The 16359-nt window shown below is 50.8% G+C and overlaps 1 protein-coding gene across 1 annotated transcript in view; it reads right to left on the reverse strand.

The window, feature by feature from the left end:
- Positions 1–16359, reverse strand: part of CYFIP1 (cytoplasmic FMR1 interacting protein 1) — a 93606-nt gene that overhangs the window by 19754 nt on the left and 57493 nt on the right. The window contains 12 exon segments of the mRNA XM_074363398.1: positions 637–724; positions 7147–7346; positions 9148–9267; positions 10155–10263; positions 10359–10435; positions 12355–12451; positions 13490–13646; positions 14612–14801; positions 14803–14842; positions 14844–14955; positions 14958–15141; positions 15903–16050. Coding sequence (XP_074219499.1) covers positions 637–724; positions 7147–7346; positions 9148–9267; positions 10155–10263; positions 10359–10435; positions 12355–12451; positions 13490–13646; positions 14612–14801; positions 14803–14842; positions 14844–14955; positions 14958–15141; positions 15903–16050 — 1522 coding nt within the window.

The following is a 16359-nucleotide window of genomic DNA, read 5'->3' on the forward strand; positions in this document are numbered from 1 at the left end:
GCTGTCGTATCTTTTTCTTCAATCACTGGTGAGGCTGGGACCTATTTTTATTTTTCTACTACATTTTTGGGAAAGGTCTGCTCATTGCATCTGGCTCTCTTCTTTTTTAACCAGAGTGTCTCTCATCAAATTGTAAGAGTGCTTTAAATATTCACAATACTAACGCTTAATAATGTCCCTGCCACTGCACACCTGGCCGCCGTCAGCCCGGACATGTGCCTCATCTCAGGAGCCAGTGGGCGTCCTGTGCCCACGTGCCTGTGGTCTCTGGGTGTCAGCTATTTCCCGTGTGCCCCCTCCCACCTCAGCTCCTCCCTTCAAAGTGTCACACCTGGCCGGGCCCCCTGCCCCTCCGTCACAAATGTGACCCCAAGCCTCTTCCACACACTTTCTTGGCTTGATGTTCTGAATTCTTTAAATCTGCCAATCATCTCACTTCCATAGGTGTCAGCGGTCAGGCTGGGTCCAGCCCGACACCCACTCCGTGGCCAGAAGGCTGCCCAGCACCACATTACTTGTCAGAAAGGGGCCAGCAGAAGGGAACTGTAACATTTTACACATGGTGTGATACATTTAAATCACTGCAACTAAACTGATTCAAACTAAACTTCAAAATACAAACACAAAAGAACTTACCTTTGATCCGTGCAAATACTGGGGTTGTGCATTTGGCTGTTTATCTCTTTGAAATTCTTGAGAAAATGGTAATACTGTCCGAACAAATCTACACAGAATAAAAGAAAAAAAAGAAAAAGAAGAAAGAAAGAAAATCAAAAGTTTAATGGTCGTTCTTTAAAATTCAGAACTTCCCTATCACTCATCAATTAAAGCGTCCTCCCAATTAACTGACGTAATTATCACACAGGAAAATTCTGAGACACAAATACTCTAAAGTATGAGAAATGTATACAAAGGTGAGGAACAGAGTGAGAACACCAGGGCCGTCCAGCACGTAAACAGTCTCCAAACTTGGCACCAGAACCACCTCAAGCCTAATTCAGTCCTTTGACAACTGGGAATGACCAGGCGCTCAGGCCTGGCTGGGCCTCTGGACACCACAGTGATGCGGGCACTGGAGCAGGAAGGCAGATGGGGCAGTGACGCGGTCACTCAGGTCACTGGTTACGTGCTAATAGGAGGTGAGTCTATAAGCACACTAGCTGGGCCAAGAAACTGGCTTCATGACGGATTAGGAGCCACTGAAAATCAAATGCTTGGATCTTAAAGCAGAAGCATCAAAATCTGCTAACACTTTCAAGTCAGAAGGGTTCGTTTAAACATATAACTTTTGCAAAGATGCACGATTAAAAAAATGTGAAAGGAACCCTCCCACACTGTTGGTGGGAATGTAGTTTGGTGCAGCCACTATGGAAAATGGTAATGGAGATTCCTTAAAAAACTAAAAATAAAGCTACCACATGATCCAGCAATCCCACTCCTGGGCGTATATCTGGAGAAAACTCTAACTCAAAAAGATACATAACCCCAGTGTTCACAGCAGCACTATTTACAACAGCCAAGACATGGAAGCAACCTAAATGTCCATCAACAGATGACTGGATAAAGAAGCTGTGATATATCTATACAATGGAAAACTACTCAGACATAAAAGAGAATAAAATAATGCCATTTGCAGCAACATGGATGGACCTAGAGATCGTCATTCTAAGTGAAGTTAGACAGAGAAAGACAAATATCGTATGATACCACTTGTACGTGGAATCAAAAAACCCCGATACAAATGAACTTATATATAAAACAGAAACAGACTCACAGACATAGAAAACAAACTATGGTTACCCAAGGGGAAGTGGGGAGAGGGCTAAATTGGGAGTTTGGGATTAGCAGATACTAACTACTGTATGTAAAATAGATAACAAAAAGGCCTCACTGTATAATACAGGGAACTATATTCAGTATCTTAGAATAACTTATAGTAGAAAAGAATCTGAAAAAGAACAGACAAATATGTATATATATATATGACTAAGTCACTATGCTGTACACGCAAAACTAGCACAACATTGCAAAACAACTATGCATCGATTACAAAAACACAGATTTGCTCATTACTAAATTCTAAGAAGTCGATTAACACATATTGCACTTTAAGAAATTAACAAAGGATGTAACTGTCAAAACAACACCAGCGCATGAAATGAACACGCGCATCTGAGGGGAGGCAGCGCAGCACTGAGCGCGTTTGCGCAGAAGCGGCATGTTGCTGAGTGGCTGGATTTTGTCATCATCCTTCAAACAGTGTTGAGTGTTTGTGGGCAGATGGTTAAATTGCTTGCAAGCCAGCTGGATCCTTTGGCTGGATCCAGTCACTCCCCGAGGGCAGTCACTCCCCGAGGGCTGGTACTAAGATAGGCCCTTCTGGCAACTCTCTCGAGTGCCCAGTGCTCAGCGAGGTTTCTCTGTTCTTGCAGGCAACGCCCAGTGAGCTCTGGGAACTGTTCCATCTACAGCAGCTGCTCTTGTGCACGGAGTTTAAAATTCAAGCAAAGACTGAAAAGGGCCCCTAAGTTGGTCTCAGGAGCTGTTTCTCTGCCCACCTCTCTCCTCTCCCATAATCTGCCTTGCAAATTCCAGCTGTCTCGGCTTCCTCGATTTCCAATCCGTCTCCTCCACAGAGCAAGATGTCCAAAGTGCTTCCAGGCAGAAAGCCAGGGAAGTCAGAGTACACACCCCTTGTTTCCTTTCCCTCAGGGGAACATCCAGTGAAAACAGTTGCTTCATGAATTGTGTGCAGATTCCCACTTGTTTGAGGCAAAAAAGTAAATCCAAACTCTGATATTCCATTATCCTAAGCAACTTTATTTTTAAAATTTTTGGGGGGAGGTTATTAGGTTTATTTATTTTTTTAATGGAGACACTGGGATTGAACCCAGGACCTCGTGCATGCTAAGCACGCGGTCTACCCCTGAGCTACACCCTCCTCTCTCCCCATAAACAACTGTTAAACACCATGTTTTGACCATATGTATTTCTCAATCTAAAGACAAAAAAAAAGGAAACAAATATTGAGTGCCAGTTAGTAGGTTTGCGTTTTGCAGTGGGTAGGGTCAGTAATTCTGAAGCTACTTTCTGCACGTTCTAGAACTGAGCAAATGAGTGAATACACTAAGAAGATGAAACAAGAATCCTCAGTGTAGAAAGAAGTTACAAGAATGGAACCGAAGCCTGCGGTGCTGAGCGGAAATTGACAACCGCAGTGTGAATTCACGGCTTTAACGCACAGACAGCTGGACAGAAGGAGGCACATGTAAACATGAGGGGTTTAGCTGTGTCCCCACAAAACAGAACTTGCAGTCCTAACTATCAGTCTCTCAGAATGCACTCTTATTCAGAAACAGGGTTGTTGCAGATTAGTCAAGATGAAGTCATTCTGGAGCAGAGTGCGCCCTTAATCCAGTACAGCAGGGCTCACATCCTCACAGGAAGAGGACACAGACACAGAAGGAAAACGCCACGTAGTGACAGAGACAGAGACAGGCTGGAGGGATGTGGCTGCAGGCCGGGGACTGCTGGCCACACCACTAGTGGGAAGAGTCCAGAGAAGTCCTTTCCCTGAGTCCCAGAGGGACCAGAGGCAAGGACATACCTAACACGCAGGCTTGGCTTAATTTTAAAATGTTCTGCATTAAAAGGAATCCTGGTGAATCACAGATTTCAAGGATAAGGTAGGAGAATTCCAAGATGAACCTGGAAGCTCCTGTGGTGCAGAAGGCAGAGCAGGGCTGCAGAGCCCTGGGGACAGCCCAGAAGACAGAGACGAGGCGGGAGGGGATCCCACCGGCCAAAACACGGCCGACTCGAGCCACAAAATCAATTCACGCCAGTAACAGATCATAACCCCGCTTTGGGATCCCTGAGTCCTCACTCATAATAAATGAACAAATAAACAAACACTAACAAGCGCACACAGCAGAATGCCAACTACCATCTGTAGATGGAAGGAAAAAGCTCCCACATCACCACCGTTCAGCCGCCGCAGTGAGAACGGCTTTGGGTGAGAATCACCAACAGGTGCTGAAATCAGTGGGTCAAGTTTTAACAAGAAACAGCTTATTTAAAGTCTCAAATTATCTCCTCATAAATTACTTACCAACTTCAAACAGAAAAATGGTACCACGCCAGTGGAGAAACTTCACAGCCACCACCCTGAGCACGGCCAGCGGTGGGACAGCCTCGTGGAGCACCACACCCCACTCAGGGCACACCCGCCTTCGGTGCTGTTCCAGCCAGAGGCCCGACTCTGAGCCCAGCTGCTGGCTTACTGCCAAGGCTACAGCACTGTTGCGGTGAGCAGCTGTACAGGTTACACTGCAGTCACAGGCCACCTAAGCGCCCTCCCAGAGTCACCAGGCGTAACTCATGCATCAGAAATAAGCAGCAAAACAAGCAGACACGCCAGACAACAAAGGGAGTCCTGGGCTCCTGCAAGCGGCTCTCGGGAAACCCTGAGGCGGGAATTAAAACACTGGGCGCACACTGCGGTTCTCACTCTGGACACACAAAAAGCCTTTTCCAGCTAATGAAGCATTAAGGGTTCCCCGAAAGATGCGCTAAAAATACAGAATGGCTCTTGCTGGCACTGATGCAAAGGGGGGGCCCCCAGCGCTGCTCTGGTGTGTGCCTGCCCTAACTGCACCCCAGGTCTCTGGGCGTCAGGAGGCTGAGGTTATATCATGCTGGTCCCAGCCAGCACACAGGCTAAGCTCACAGCTCTGACACACGTGACATTGGGTTCCCGAGCGATCGCCTGGCCTCCAGGCACCTGGGCTTTGGGCGGGCTCTGCAGACCCGCCCGCGGGCTCCCAGCGCAGTACCAGGCGAAGGCAGCCTTCTGCTCACCAACATTCACGTTAGATATCATGTTGGGAACCGAAGACGGAGGTCCTGACCTGAATTCTGGCCACCTCGGCTCTGACATCGGGGCTCCTGCCGCCAGCAGGACAGGTGGCCCTGGACAGCAGGGCTGTTCCCTATCAGCAGCTGCAGTTGGGGTGAGGGCACCCACGTGGGCCCAGCTCAGAGGGCGGAGCCTCAGAATCTCTTTCCCCAACTGCACACTCCTCACCCAGCTTCCATCCAGATGCCCGAAGCATCCTTCAGAAAACACAGTGATTCAACAGAAGGGTTTACAGCGCATGCCAACATTCCTCCTCATGGCAATTTCACGTGTCCCTCCGCAGTCCTCCCAAGGCTCCTGGTGTTTCTGAGGCCTCGGCCCATCTTAATTATTGTCACCAAGTTGACCAGGACAGGTGGGCAATGTATGCATGCAATGCAGTGGGCACAAAAGGGGCCCGGAGAACACTTCAACTGTTCCTTTTGCAGTATCTCTGGGAATCCCTTAAAAGGGAGACAAAATGCTAGACAATCAAATATGCAATCCAAAGTAATACTAAAAAAATCACAGCTCCCTGTGTGGCCTGATTCTGCCCCACCCACCGCCCCGACTATAACACATTTTCTGGACTTGCCAACACTGGGGTTCTGCTGCATTTCACCTTTGGAGATGCCAGTTCTAAGCTCTGGGCAAAAATGACTTAAGAGACGTAACAGAAGTTCATTCTAAAGGTTCCAAACGGACTAACCAAAGTAACGAAAATCTTGCAAACACTGGCCATAACTTAAACAGATTTTCAGAAGTACAAGCATATATACACCTTCGCTAACATGGCGTGCTCTTCTCCAAGATCTATGACGTGGAGAAACAATGTGTATTTAACAGTGTCCCCAGTAACAACCATTTCTGCAAGATAAAAAGTGTACATTATATTTGACCGTATGGCAAAAACTCTAGAAGACATTTTTACAATGGAAATCATTAGGAATTTAATTATTTCCATGTATATAAGTATATATATATATGATATCTAGTTTTTCTACAATTATGAAGCATTACTTGCATAATAAAAATATTTTTTCAGTTAATTCTGTAACAACTTGAAAAATACCTATTTCAAGAAAGTGGGCACTGAAAAGAGAGCTGACAGGGATGCGTGGTCACTCAAGTTTGGTTCCGGTGGCTTGTACCCAGCCAGCCATGGGGACCCCTGACCCAAGGAGGCTTCTCCACCTGTGGCTGCTGTGGCCACAGCACGTGTCCGCTCTGCTCCCAGGGGCCTGGCCAATGGCTCTGATGCACAGCTCCACACACCGGGAACAGGTCTGCCTCCCCACCAGAAAACGAACGCTTGGTCCCAGACAGACGAGGGCAACAGCAGGTATGATCAGGCTGCAGAAGGGCCTCCCTTCTGCCCTCAGGTTCAAAGCTCAGTCCCTCTGGATCAAGGCACAAAAATCTAGGCCTAGATATCAGCCATGATTAAGCCAACACGTGGTGGGATGTTGAGATGCAGTAATGAAGCAAAGTAAAAGCCAAAGACACTTACTTTTAAGCAGTGGTAATAACACTCACACAGACATCACATACACGCACACACTGTCTCTTACACACCCACCATCACTCATATTCCCCCACTTCTCTATTACTCACTAACACACACTCTCTTACATACATGCACACTCCTGCGTGTCCCTGGCGTGTGCTGACACAGAACAGGGCGCAGGGAGGACGAGCCTTAGGCAGGTGGACGCCCAGAGTGCAGGGGCCGCCCCAGGGCCACCCCAGGACATGAGCTGCTTCATGAGGCAGGACCGCACGACCCTGCGGCCAGCAGCCATGCCACCCACCCAGTGGGCTGCTTTGCGCTGCTCAGTAGAGGAGTAAAATGGTAGGTGGGTGGCTGACCAGCTGACCCTCATGTGCCCCAACATCTCAGAGTAGAACCACAAAAAGAGAGGCGCCCAGCACGTTCCACCGTCTGCAGACTTCAAAGTGCAGACCCGGCAGCCGCCGTCCACGGGCAGCACGGGTCCCACCCCGGGCCGCAGGGGCTGCTCCGGACGGGAGCCCCGGCCCTGCCATGCAGTCCGCCCGAGCCGCGACCGCCACACTCCCACGGGCTGGCCCACGGCTGCACCTGCACACACGGGAGACCAGGAGGGCCTGAGCACCCTGGACGCGGGAAATGATGGGGGACGGGGGGGCAGGGTGGAGGCCCTGAGACCATCCTGCTAGATGCCCGTTGGTGGGGGCGCCCAGCACCATCCCTGAGGCGGCGAGCTCACCGGTTGGTGGAGCCGTTGTAGCAGTAGTTGGGCAGGAAGTCATAGTTGAGCTCCCAGAAGACGTGGAGGGTGATTCTCCCGTAGGGCGCCGACACGTTGTGGTTGGCCTCCCGGAACATGGCGTCGAAGCTGTCCAGAGTCAAGTACCTGCTCAGCAGCTTGTGGGTCATGCGGTTGATTTCCAAGAGGCCATCCAGCTCCTACGGGACCAGAGACAGGGTGTGAGGACAGAACCGGGCCTCGTGCGGCAGCCTCCACCCCCTGTGCGGGCAGCGGTAGAGGGATGGGGGTGGACAGAGCAGGGAGTGGGTGGCCAGGGGCTGTGCCGTGGGGCCTGAGGGCTAGGCCAAGAGCACACGGGGGCCTGGCAGGGGACACGCGCTTGCTGCCCACACCCCAATTCAGCACGTCCTCTCCACTGCTCCTGCAACGCCCTCCTTTCCACAGTTGTACCCCTAGGGTCACTGTCCTTTCTCCCCTGCGGTCAACTCCCTATTGTCTACTGCTGGCCTCCAACCCCCTCACAGGGCAGAGAGCACTAGGATGTGTCCACAGCCACGCGCTGGGAGGCCGTGTGTCCTCAGGTGTTGGCCTGAGTCGGCGTCCCTAAGGCACCTGAAGGTATTCCAAAGCACAGCCTCACCACAGAGGCCAGCACATTCAAAGTGGGCCTCCCAGGCCGTCACACTGACTGTCCACCAACCTGCCCAGGTCTGCACTAGCCACCGCACAGCCACCAGCCACATAAGGCAATGAGAATGTGGCTGGTCTGAAGTGAGGTGTGCCATGCGTGAGACACAAGATTTCAGAAACCGAGTGTGAAAGCAAAGAATGTAAGCTACCCACGTCAGTGTGCTTTTACAATGATTGTGTGTTGAACTGTTCATCTGGGGGCATAGTGGGTTAAATAAAATAGACTATTAAAATTAATGTCCCCTATTTCTTTTCCTTTTCTAATGTGATGTTTAAAATGATCTCCATGGCTGCATTCTACTTGTACTGGGCGGCATGGGCCTCGGTCAAAGCCTCAACCAACGGTTTTCATCCGAATCATGTAAGACCAAGGCCAGGGAAGATACTGTGGCCCAGACCAAGCCAGGCTGCAGGAGGGGCCCCTGGGGGCCTCCGATCCCAGACAGACGCTGGATCTTGAGGAAGCGCTGGAGGGCTCCCTCACCGCCACCCAACAGAGATGCTCTCTGCCCAGAGGGCACCCCAAGGGGACACCCCCACCCCAGAAGCTGCTTCTCAGGAAGGAACAGTCTTCCTGGAGTCCTTGCCTGCAGCCTTTACTCTTGGAAGATTGAAATGGCACCAAATCCTTAATTTGCACTTCCTTCCCTGCTGGCGATTGGACTTTCTGTCCCTGATCACACTGCTCAGACACCCAAGGGACTTTCCTTCTCCTTTAAAGTCCAGTACTTTCAGTACAACACTCCTCGGTGTTGGCCACCTTGGGTCAGTTCTCCCAGGCACATGATGCAGGTGCGCACTCTCTCTCTCTCTCTCTCTCTCTCTCTCTATATATATATATACACAAACACCACACACACTCCATTTTTCATCTCATCAAAGATACCATTTCCTGAGATACCATTTTTAATATTTGTTTCACGTTGCTTTGGTTTTCGTCCTCAGGGACGTCTGTGATACGTGTGTTGGATCTTTTACATGATTTTCTCTCAATCCTTTTTGTCTGTCTCTGTTTCTTTTCAATTTTTAAAACTTTCCTCCTTCATTCTTTTGCCATATTTTTTGCCATAGTAAGGTGTAATGATTTATTCTTTGAAGTCAATTCAGAATTGTGAATACTAAGAGCAGATGCTAAAAGAAGATGCCAAGGACAGGCCAAGCTCAGTGAGGGCACACCTTTGATTTCTAGGCAAAAGCTCAATTTACCACTGGGTCAACTTATCAATCAGGACAAAAGTAAAAGTAGCTCCACTCCTGCAGCCTCTCTCCCCCAAATCTGCGAGGCCCGAGAAAGGGGAGGGCACTTACAACTATTGACGTCAGGTCTTCACTCTCAAATCGCCCAATCGCCAGTTCCAGGGACTTGTACATGGCGGCCGAGACGCGCTGCGTAATCAGACGATTGAGGTCTATGGACCTGCCCAGGAGCTGGGGACATGGAGGGTGGAGCATGGGAACAAAAAAAAAACAAATAGAAGAAAATACATATTTATCCCCAGAAATTGATTACAAAGGATAAGACAAATTACATGAAAATATGATCAAATGCCTTACTTTCCTAGAGCTGAAATTCTGCAGGTCCGTCAAATCTGTAAAGGACTTTTGTAGCATCCCTGCACTGAATTTACACTTACATCATGGACAGAAACCACAAACCTCCCCAGGTACCCTGAAGAACCTGGGTCTGTCAGGGACCCCCCCCCCCATAAGGGGAAGTTCAGGGCCACCTCCCAGCACGGAGCAGCCTGCGTGTGCCTCACCCCCCAGGTTACAAGGATGAAGATGAGGACACCACTCCATCTCTACCGCAGAGTCCTAACATGTGTGAACCAGAGCATCACTTCGATAACATAAAAATACAGATAAAACCCTGGTGAAAATGTTCCCAAATATGAATTGGTGGTGATCAGTACACAGGATTACATGAAATTTTCCCCACTGTTTTCTGAATTTTCCTAACTTTTGGTGATGCGCATATATTATTTTTAAAGAAACAAAAAACAAGCACTGTATCTTTACTCTCTGTGCTGGCCAAGAAAACGCTCATCTCTGCCTCGCTGAGCTGACCAGTGTCCACATCTTTCTTTTAAGCTCTGACTTTTGGGCTCTTGGAGAGGAGCCGCCCCGGGCAGTTTCCGATGTGTGTCAGGTTATCCAAGAGAAACTGCTTGTCTTTAAAATCTCAGTTCCTTCTAAGGATGTTCCCGCAGCCATATAACATACGACATCTACCAGAACCTGGGGAGTGCCAAGAAAACCCCGCTATGTCCCTGCCGGCTCCGAGCCTCACCACGCCCAGGAGAGGCCTGGCTCACCTGCACGTGTCTCTGCTTGAGCAGCGTCTCGTAGCGGTTGGACGGTGGGAGATGGATTGTCGCCCCTTGATTCTTGCATTCGGACCGTAACCGTTTATCAAGAAGCAAACTAGCAGGGAAGGAAGAGAGGACATTTTTCATCTGCTGTGAATTTTAACAGAAATGTCAGATCAAATCGCCCAAGATCTTATACCACAGACTCACCTTCCTGCCATAACCTTATAATAGGCAAATATCTGGTCCGCCAGCTTATAAACAAATTGGTCAAAGCATAGATTCACCTGGAAAAAAAGAAAGCCTGCATGAAATTAACTCTTTTGATCCAGCTGTGCCACTTCCTAGGTATTTATCCAAAGAAAACGGAAACACTAACTCAAAATGATAACTGTACCCCAGTGTTCACTGCAGTTATTCACAACAGCCAAGAATATGGAAACCGCCTAAGTGTCCAGTGATGGATAAATGGATGAAGAATCAGTGGTGTGTGTATACACATACACACACATATTTAAAATGGAATATTCCTCAGCCATAAAAGAGGAGGAAATCCTGCCATTTTTGACAACGTTGATGGACCCTGAGAGTATTACACTAAGTGAAAGGAGTCTGACAGAGAAGGACAAATGCTGCATGATCTCACGTGTGGAATCTAAAAAACCCCAAACTCATAAATTCAGAGAACAGACTGGTGGGTGCCAGAGATGGAGCACGGGAGAAAAGGGTGAGGGGCAGGCAAAAGGTATAAATTTCCAGTTATAAGATAAAGAAGTTCTGGGAATGTAAATTTAAAAAAGCAAAAAGCAAAAGCCAAAACACAAAAAAACCCAACCTTCTGTTACGGCAACCAACAAAGGCTCTTATGAGAAAAGAGAAACAAGAAACAACCTTATGGCCCAACAGCAGACTAAACATGCACAGTGTGGCCACGAGTGGCCACCAAACGACCACTGACAATAATGTCAGAACCTTTCTTACTGATGGTGAAACATGCTCCCATTCTCTCACATACAAAGGAAGACGGGAAAGTCTCTGTTCATCCTACGCTGCTCTCACGGGGTTAGTGTGCACGCATTCGGGGTCCCCGCCCCGGGGGCAGTGCCAGGCTGCGTTTCCCAGGAGCTGCCACCTGTGGCCTCCCTGGGGGGAGCGCCAGCTGCTCTGGGCTCCAAGGTGGGTCAGGAGATGCTTGGTGGACACAGTCCAGTGACACCACCCTTAAAATCACATCCTCACTTATAAATGGGGTTCGTACCCCCCAGCTGTGATGAGGACACCGTGTGCTCCGAAGAGAGCTGCCCCAGGACCCACGGGTTTCTGCCCCTGGCCCACCCTGCCTCACCCGGGAGCCCGTGACATCTCCCCGAAGAAGCGTTTCCTGTGGTCTCTGTGAGGATGTCAAGGAGGGGACCCAGCTGAATAATGCAATCTGTTGAGGTTAAATTCTCTTGTATCTTTCAAAATTGGGGCAGGTAATCAGGTTTATTTACTCTTAGAGGAGGTGCTGGGGATTGAACCCAGGACCTCGTGCGTGCTAGCCACGTGCTCTATCATTTGCGCTACACCCTCCCCCAAATTCTCTTTTATCTTAAGCTAGAAAATAAGATTTCTCTCCTTTGCTGCCTGTACATAGACTTAATAATTCCATTTATAGGAATGTGTCCTCAGGAAATAATCCAACACAACTGAAATGTTACATGGTAAGGAAGTTCATCAAAGCATTATTTATAGTAAGGAAAAACAAAAAGCTAAAAGGAAGGGGGAGGGTGTAGCTCAGTGGTAAAGTGCACGCCTAGCATGCACAAGGTCCCGGGTTCAATGCCCAGTACGTCCATTTAAGATAAATAAATTAAAACCTAATTCCTCCCCCGCCAATAGAAACAATTTAAAAAGCTAAAACGAGAAATAAAATAGGGGGTGGTTCAGAGCCCCCGCTCTAGATTGTATTCATAATTGAAGATTGCCAAGGATACGCAGTGCTTACAATGTGTGTGACGTGAAAAAGGCGTCCCCCAAGAGCTGACATTGTAAGAACCCCATCATCCTGTGTAGATGCCCAAAGCACAGATTTCACCCAGAAATGTTTATGTCAAAAGTGCATTCCACCGTCTAAATGTCCTTGTATTATAAAGCCAGTTTGCTCCCTCTAATACTCAGGGGAAAAAGAAACTAAAAAAGTTTGTTAGAGGTGCCAGGGCCTCACCTCTGCCTCGATCTCGTCATAGAGGAACTGCTTGTTGAACTTGGTGAGGGCGTAGTGGGCGCTGTCATTGTACAGGTCCAGCGAGTAGAGGACATACCTGTGGAGGGACGGGGGAGGGTCAGCCCCGCCGCCTTCTCAGTCCCCACGAGATGTATTTTCACTGTTTTCCTCTCATGAAGAAAAACAGTCTCTTACTCCCAACGCCAGGCGCGGTTCCTGGTGGCCCCCCTAGGCTGGCCTCCCCTTAGCAGGACGCGCTTGCCTGAGCCAGGCCCCGGGCACCTGGTAGGGCCACCAGGGCCTCCTATGACTCCATCTTCTCGATTATCACATTTCAAAGACTCTTACCCCAATTTGCAGTATTTTTTATAACCATAAAAATGAGTCATTTTCTTATTTTTAAGAACAGACTATCTGACTTAAAAACATATGAAGGTCCCCCTGGGCCCTACAGCTGACCCCAAGCATGGCTGGTGTAGCCAAAAGTTCCCCTCCCCCAGGGCAAAGGGCGGAGGCCAGGGCTCTCCCCAGGTAAGGGCTCTCTGAGGGTTCAAGGCACGTAAGCAGCGGGCCCAGTGCAACCCCAGGGGTCAGACACAGGCTGACAAGGCCTCTAAGGCTTTGGAAGATGCCAGGGTCGCTGCAGACAGAGGGAAGGCCACCCTCCTGATGAGCACAGGTAAGGAGACTGGGAGGAGGACTGCTGGCCGGGGCCCCAGTCTGCCCACCCCGCGACATTGCACTTTTCTATTACTTTCCCTCCATGGACTTCAGATTTTCGGTCTCTGACCCCTTGCCCGGACCCTGGGCCCCAAACTCTAAACAAAAATGTTTAGTGAACACTTCCCTGCCCAAATTCATGTGGTTCAGAGGCCACGCCACCTCTCCACTTGCCAAGTTCCAAAGGCCTCACCAGCACCAGGACACCGTGGACTCAATCCCCTGCGTCACTGCTCCTGCCTGAGCACCTGACTTCATTCTGAAGCCAAGACCCCTGGTCCCTGCACTGATCTCGGAAGTCTTACCCCACCAAGTACGAGTGCTGAGTACAGCCAGCCCTCCCCCACCTCCCAGTGCCACCAAGGGCCTGGACCACCACAAATGCAAGGCTGGGACGGGCCCCCGGGACGCTCACTCCATCATCGAGGCCTCTTTGGTCTCCAGGATGTGGTCCGTCAGGATCCAGGGCATGGACATTTCGATGGGGAACTGGATCCTCCTGCCCATCGTCAGCTCCAGGAAGAATTCTCGGAACCACAGCTGCGAAAGGTCACAGCACTGCTGGAGCGTCTCTTGAGGGATTCAGACGACACCACGTTAGTCTTCCGCAAGCAGAAAAGACTCCACGCGGTGACGCGAGGGGGAGGGCCAGGCTCTCAGCCCTGAGCCCGGGGAGTGGACGCGAGTGGGGAATGGCCGCCAGCGCCTCGCACAACGTGTGGCTGCGGGCAAAGCCACCCGGACGTGCCTGTTCTCGCTCACACACAGAGCAGAGTCAGCGTCCGGCCCTGACACCAGCGCCCAGCTATGGGACCTCATCAACACTGCGCGCCTTCTGGCGGGACTAGGTGGAAAAAAAAAATGTCCTTTTTTAAAAAGGAGAAATAAAAACAGGATTACTTTATTTCACTTGGGATATAGATGCAGCATGACATGCAGTCTCAGTGCAAAACAGAGACAGATGGAAAACAAATGTTTCCTTCCTTCTGTGAAGTGGAAAACAACAGCCTTACTATTGCTCTAATCTGCAGTGCCCGCAGCCAAGGCAGAGTCCTCCGTCTCTGAACCCGTGGCTGCAGCACAGGAAGAAACGTGGGCGACTCCATGATGACTAAGGGCACCCCCAGGGCGCCCCGGTCATCCCCGGACAGGCTGTCCTGTCGGGCCACCTGCCACCTTCCACACACGGCAGCTGGGGCGGCTGCTGGTATTTACTGCCTGGGTTGCCAGCCAGGTGACGGTTACATTGGCCTGTGTTGCTGACCTAGTGCGGATTACTCAGACTGCATCCAGGTCACTGAGCTAGCCCTGGCCCCAGGGGCCTCAGCCTTCTAAGGGCCACGCCACATGGAGGGAGCCCTGGCCCGCTGGGCATTTAAAGCGACAGGTGAGGGAAGGCCACGCAGGTTACACGTGTCACCACCTGGGCGCAGGAAGGGACCGCAGCAGGGGACGGCCAGGCAGGCGGAAGCTTTCTAGGCGGTGTTAGTGGTGTTAGAACATGCCAGGCCGGGTGCTGGTCAGCAGTAGCCCTTACCACTGAAATTTATCAAGTGAGTGTAGAAGAATGACTCTCGATGAAATTTTTCTATGTCCAATATGGTGGGCCCCTCCAGGCTACTTCTCAAGGTTTTCTTGGAACCACTTTTGTCTGCTATGAGGGACTCTAGCATGGTTCTCACCATGTAAAGCTGCGTTATCCAAGGAAACACCGGCGGGGGAGAAAAATACACATGGCACATTAGTTACACAAACGCAGGTCAACCAGAGAGGGGCTGCCCCGCGGCCACCGCGCCTCCTCACGGGGCGGCGGCGCCCATCGGAGCGGCCGGGTCGCTGCGGCTGGGGACCAAGAACTCGGAGCAGAGCGGTTCACCTCGTGCCGCAAACGTCAACAAGAAAAACAAACAGTAGCTTACCACCGAAGGTTAAAAGAGGCGGATAGGTGTAGGACTGCCTCAGAAACGCGTTAACCACATGCAAGAGCCTTTCCGCGCCCACAGACTTGAGCTGCCTGAGCAGCTCGGCGGAGCGCAAGGACTCCGCCATGGTGCGCACCAGGTAGAGCTAGACACGGACAGACGGGGACAGACAGACGGGGAGACAGCGTTAGTCACGCGCGGCTCGGCCGGGCGCGCAGCGAGGGCGCGGAGGGCGCCAGCATCCTCCCCACGCCGCAGCGCCTCCGCCCCGGGGGCCCGAGCGGTTTGGTCCAGAGCCAGCAACGTGCTCTGCTGGGAATTCCTGCAAGCCTGGCAGGAGAGAAGCCCCCGACACAGAGACACGAGTAAGAAGTGCGAAGCCCCCAGACAGGAGGGGAAAGCAGAGGGCCTGTGACACCAGGTAAGAGGGGTGGAGGAAAGCTGCATGGGGCGGGGGCGGGGAAGGGGAAGGGGAAGGGGCGCAGGAGGGGCAGAGCGAGCCAGGAGAGGGAACTGAAGACTGGGGACACGCCAAAGCCGTTTTCAATTTTCCCCAAATTCTATCTTTAGGAATGATCATTTTTAGATCCAATGTCAGAACTATTATCATGACATTAAAGCACCCATCAGGAAACACAGCATAAACACTAGCATGTAGAATTTGACCCGCATTTTTTAGGACAGGTGTTCACACAGTCCATAAAGTTCTGCACGCAAATGACCAAACCCTTGAAATGTAGGGTGTCTAGGCTCCAGAGTCACTCGGGCAGGCCATAAACGAGAAGAAACACGGGCAATAACCTGACCTGCCTGAGGTCCTTTCACTCCCAGCCACCCCACCGCGCCCTCAGCTCAGGGTCAGCCCACCCAGGGGACAGTGGAGGCAGGGGAGCGGGGCACGAGAACCTGGGTGCTGGAGGGTCCCACGGCGCGCCGCGGCACTTTGATGTCGAAGCCGCTCTTGGGATCCTTCTCGCCCCGCAGGGCTGGGTCGTTGAAGGGCTCGTGCCCTGTCTCCCAGTCGCACACGGTCTTCCTAATGGCCTGCAGGACACTAACCCGCCCGGTCAAGTGGTCAGGGCAGACGCCAGTGCTGGCGGCATGTCCTCAGCTAACACACAGCCAGCTCTTACACATGAATTCCTCCGGGGGCACTCAGGGGATGTGGCAATGGACCAACATGAAACTTTAAAAATAGATTGTTTTCTTGGGGACATTACTCGCCCCAGAAGAGCTAATGTAGTTGCAATTTGCACCAGTTAGCCCGGAAGTGATGTTTGATTTCCTAAACACTGAGTCATGCCAAGGGCAGCAAGTGTATAAAACACAAACATTCACCGAGACCTGAAACTCAACTTCCCTG

This window comes from Camelus bactrianus, chromosome 5, assembly GCF_048773025.1.
Source record: "Camelus bactrianus isolate YW-2024 breed Bactrian camel chromosome 5, ASM4877302v1, whole genome shotgun sequence".
In the NCBI taxonomy this organism is placed as follows: Eukaryota; Metazoa; Chordata; class Mammalia; order Artiodactyla; family Camelidae; genus Camelus; species Camelus bactrianus.